The sequence below is a fragment of the Diachasma alloeum genome, unplaced genomic scaffold, assembly GCF_001412515.2.
Source record: "Diachasma alloeum isolate Michigan unplaced genomic scaffold, Dall2.0 Dall_scaffold_00354, whole genome shotgun sequence".
NCBI classification, from domain to species: domain Eukaryota; kingdom Metazoa; phylum Arthropoda; class Insecta; order Hymenoptera; family Braconidae; genus Diachasma; species Diachasma alloeum.
The window spans coordinates 871,882-876,331 of NW_021680493.1; the positions used below are offsets into that span (position 1 = coordinate 871,882).

Consider the following 4,450-nt stretch of genomic DNA (forward strand, 5'->3'; position numbering starts at 1 on the left):
TGTGTATTTCACACTCCTGTGTGTATAAACACACAGGTGTATAAAACTTTAACTGCGAAAAACACACAGGCGTATCAAAATGCTACTGCGTAAAACACACAGGTGTGTAAAACTTCAACTGCGTGAAACACACAGGTGTATAAAAATACAACTGCGTGAAACACACAGGGGTATAAAAATACAACTGCGTGAAACACACAGTAGTATAAAACTTCAACTGCGTGAAACACACAGTAGTATGAAACTTCAACTGCGTGAAATACACAGCAGTATGAAAATTCGGCTGCGTGAAACACACAAACTTCACGCATGCGTGGAGTGTATGGAGTGTACGGGAGTGATTCACGCAATGGTGCGAATAGTCACGGCCATTTCCCAATATTATTCAAAAACGCTCTTTCAGCCTTCTTTTTCATTGTACAATCATAAGTTTTGGCGACTCCAGGGCAAAACAGGGTAAACCTGAATAGCAATTAGAGATCACTTCAGATTATCAAAATAGAAAAAAACAACCAAGATTACATTTGAAAGGTAATCCACCCGGGCCTCAACAGTAATTATAATTCACGGATATGGCTATCCCTGTTCTGCAGATTCAAATCCAGTGGCTCCTCAACAACAACAGAGAATCCCTCCCCAGCCGAGCCAACTCAAAGAAGAAATCGATTCGGAGCTAACTCCGGAGGCTTCAAGCGCCCCAGACCGGGTTCAAAGGCCCCAGCACAGGAGGAAGAAGTCCGAAAGGATTCAGCAAGCTCCGTAAACGCAGAGAAACCTGCAAATGGAAGGAATAGGTACCGAGGAAATGGCTCGAAGCCCGCGGTGTCCACAACACCTGCCCCGGCAACACCGTCATCATCATCATCGTCGTCGTCGTCAGGAGTTCCTCGTCCAACTTTCAACAAAATTAACCTGAATCGACGAAGAGGAAGGCCCACGACTCCACCTCCAAGTGCTAATGAGGAGAATCAGGAGGCAGGTGAGACTGGTGGCACTGAGGGGAGCTCAGAAGCATCGACAACGACCAAATCACCATTGAGACCTAGACTTCCTGGTGTTGGACCGAGGCCTGTCAGACCTGGTGCTAAAATCAATCTGAGAAGACCTGGACAGCCAACTACGACCACGGCAACTCCTGAAGTGCAGGAGGGCACGCTGGACGAGCCTGCTGGAGAGGGAACTGAGGAGGAAACTCATGAGGTAAAATATGATTCGTTATTTTTGGATCTTCCATCTCCCGAAGTGATGGGTCACGAGGAAATACAGTAGAGGCTTCGTATAAGATACCTCTCTATAGGATACCTCGCGCTCCGAGCGCTCGAAGCCTACCCCCACTCTCGGCTCTTCTATCGCCTCCGAAATGTTTATGTTCCGTGGGCTTCTTATAAGATACCTATGGCCCCGGTCATTTCCCAACGGGTAGAGAGTAGTTATAAGGATCAAACGGTGTTAAGGGTCAAACGGGAGGGACGAACGAAGTGATCATGAGGGTCTAATGACCTTAAGGGGGGGTCACACCACTTTTTTCAAGTAATGAAAATATACATCGATTTTTTTTTCACTTTTCCCATCGAAAAATCGTAATTTTTCGTCTGTGATTATTCTCGAGTCCATCAACAATCCCCCAATATCAGCTGCCATTCTATCACGCGGGGTTATGTTTAGAGAGAAAAGGAAACGCGGGCGATACAAATTCAAAACATTAAACACATATAAATTGATTAGTTATCGATATTCATTCAGTAAAAATGAAAATTTCATTGAATTCGAGCGCAATGAGCGAGGTATCTTATTTCTCCTCTCTATAGGCGCGCGTAGTGGGGGCATAGGGGTTCCCGGAATTCCTCTCTCCTACTGTCCCTAAGATATCTTATACGAAGCCTCTACTTTACTATGAGATATTGAATTCCTTTCCCGAGGAACCAAACAAAACGGATAACAACACTCTGAAATTTCAAACACAAACACAGATTTTATCTATATTCTTACAAAAGCCAAGATAACCGAAAGTTTTTATTGACGAAACTTCAATTTGACAAAAGTTCAATTTACCAAAAGTCCACTTTCCCAATTTGAATTTAATCAGGTTTCTTTAACAAAGTTTTTTTGACGAAGTTTTTTAGACGTGCTCCGCAAAAACTTTATAATCTGCTATTTAATATATACATTTTACAAAATAATCAAAACGTTCATCAACTCTGAGAGAAGATTGCTTGTCGGCTCTTCTAATGCTAATTAATTTTAATTTGAAGACGGCTGACAATAGAAAGTTCCTTTGATAGTTTCCCTCAACATTGCGCATTACCGCGATAATTCAACAATGAACAGAAACAGTCATTGGACGAAGAAATTGTTGTTTGCTCAAGAACTGTTAAGTAAATGATCAATCTAATTGGAAATGTCAAGAAACGTCCTTTATAATCGATGAATTTTGCGTAAAAAAAATTGTCCTGAGAAATTTGCAACGATATTAGCGAAGTCATCTAGGAATCTATTTTTGTCTCTTCTATTAGCGCTTTACCACAGAATGGGAAAATATGCTTTATGGATCTTGATGACTGGAGTTATTAATTTATTCTAAAGAAATCTCTGAACTTCGGGTGGATGCGTACTTTCACTTGGTATTTTCAAATGTCAGTGGCCACGAGTTTTCATCACCAGTCGTAATGTGACAAACGTTGGTAATAGGACACTGAGTTATGGCTTATTAACTCCTAATTGCAACATATAATTTGAGAAAATAATTGGAGATTGTGAACATCCATTAGAATCTGACAAAAACCGGTAATTAAAATAAAACAATGAAAAGTCAAAACATAAAAATAATTGTCTTAAACGAGTTGATATCTTGATTTTCGCACAAGCTAGAGTGATTACAGAGTTTTTTTAATGATAAAACGGAAAAACGGGAATATCTCGAAAACTTTGTATGAACGGGTGTCTATGTTTTGATTGATTTAGACAGAAGGCATTGAAACGAATATTTTGAAAACACAAAAATCGAAATCGGTCCACTAGTTTTGAAGATATTTACGGGAAACCATTTAAAAACGAAGAATTGAGTGGTTCCCGGATTTTTTTCGTTATATTATTATTATTCGTTATATATCTAGCAAGCAAAAATATGAAATATCTTCAATCATTCAAAGAATAATTGTACGGTAAACAGTGAATTCGATTGATCGTGAAGACAATCCGTCTTCAGAAACCATGAGATGTTTTTCGAATAGCACATGAAAATTCAAACAAACCGGTAAAAATTGATGATCATCACCCAAAAAATAAAACCCTTTTTTATCTACTTCAGACACCAGCAGAGACGGTTCCCCCAACGAAGCACACAACCCTGAACCCACTGAATAAACTTCGCAATAGGAATCGCCTGCAAGTGCACCCAAAAACAACAACTCGATCACCACTGCCAACAGCCCCAAGAAAATCCCCCCTCCTCCCCCGTCGCAGAACCACAGAAGCACCAGTGGTGGAGTCCACCCACGAGGAGGCAGCTACTGAGGGGAACCCAGCTCCAGAGGAGACCGAAGTTACTGAAGGAGCATTGCCCGAGACCAGTACTGCTGCTAGCAGTAAACACGAAGAAGTCAGAGCTCGCACTGGATTACTAGCTCCCAGGCGCAGGATAGCACCCAGACGCCCAGGACAAATCATCGGCCGTGAATGATTTTACTAATTATGAAGTAATGGAGCAGTCAAGTGGTGATTTCATGAGTCAAATATGAAACATGAGTCAAATATGAAACAGATTTCATGAGAGAATGATGACACTCAACATTTCTTTCAATTAATCGTTTCACCACTTTCCTAATGGCTTCATTCAGTAATTTCGAAAATCATAAAACGAGTGAAAGAGGAGGAGGATTGACGAAAATAATTATTCTTAAAAAGTCTCAGGAAGGAAAATAGAAGGGAAGATCAAAAATAGAAATTAACACTGGAAGAATTCGAAAATTAATCTCCTTACACTTAGTAACAATTTCTTTCACTGAATTCCTTGGAATAATGGAGTTTCTGAGTTTCCTTAATCGAGAACATGAATTCAATATCACTTGGTCATTATTATCTACGAATTGATATCGCAGACAAGATTATTTAAACACTAGTCTCATAATTGCACTTGAAAATTGAATATAAGTGCCATTTTTATAGCCGACAATGACCAGCGAATTAAAAGTGATGTCAAATCTTTGTTAATGAGGTGAATATCAAATGCAGTTCTTGTGGGAAACGAGCCGTTGTAGGAGGTAGGACGAGAGCTCTCTGATTTGGAGAATGTCCTACCTAAAATCGTCCTTCAATTAAGGATGCGGATTGAGAATCGACGACTGCATTGCCTCGAGTTCTTTTCTATCAAAAAAATTGCTTGATTGATCGATTTTTAAAGATGGATAATTTGCGCGGTTCAACCGCAGCACAACGCATTTTCATGTTTCTT

General features: G+C 40.1%; 1 protein-coding gene across 1 annotated transcript in view; it reads left to right on the forward strand.

Annotated features, from left to right (window-relative positions):
- The window catches only part of LOC107041049 (mucin-5AC), a 14,149-nt gene extending 10,438 nt beyond the window's left edge, over window positions 1-3,711 (forward strand). The window contains exons 5-6 of the mRNA XM_015261408.1: window positions 594-1,200; window positions 3,308-3,711. Coding sequence (XP_015116894.1) covers window positions 594-1,200; window positions 3,308-3,679 — 979 coding nt within the window. The 3' untranslated portion in view covers window positions 3,680-3,711. The remainder of the gene's footprint in view (window positions 1-593; window positions 1,201-3,307) is intronic.
- The last annotated feature ends 739 nt before the right edge of the window (window positions 3,712-4,450 follow it).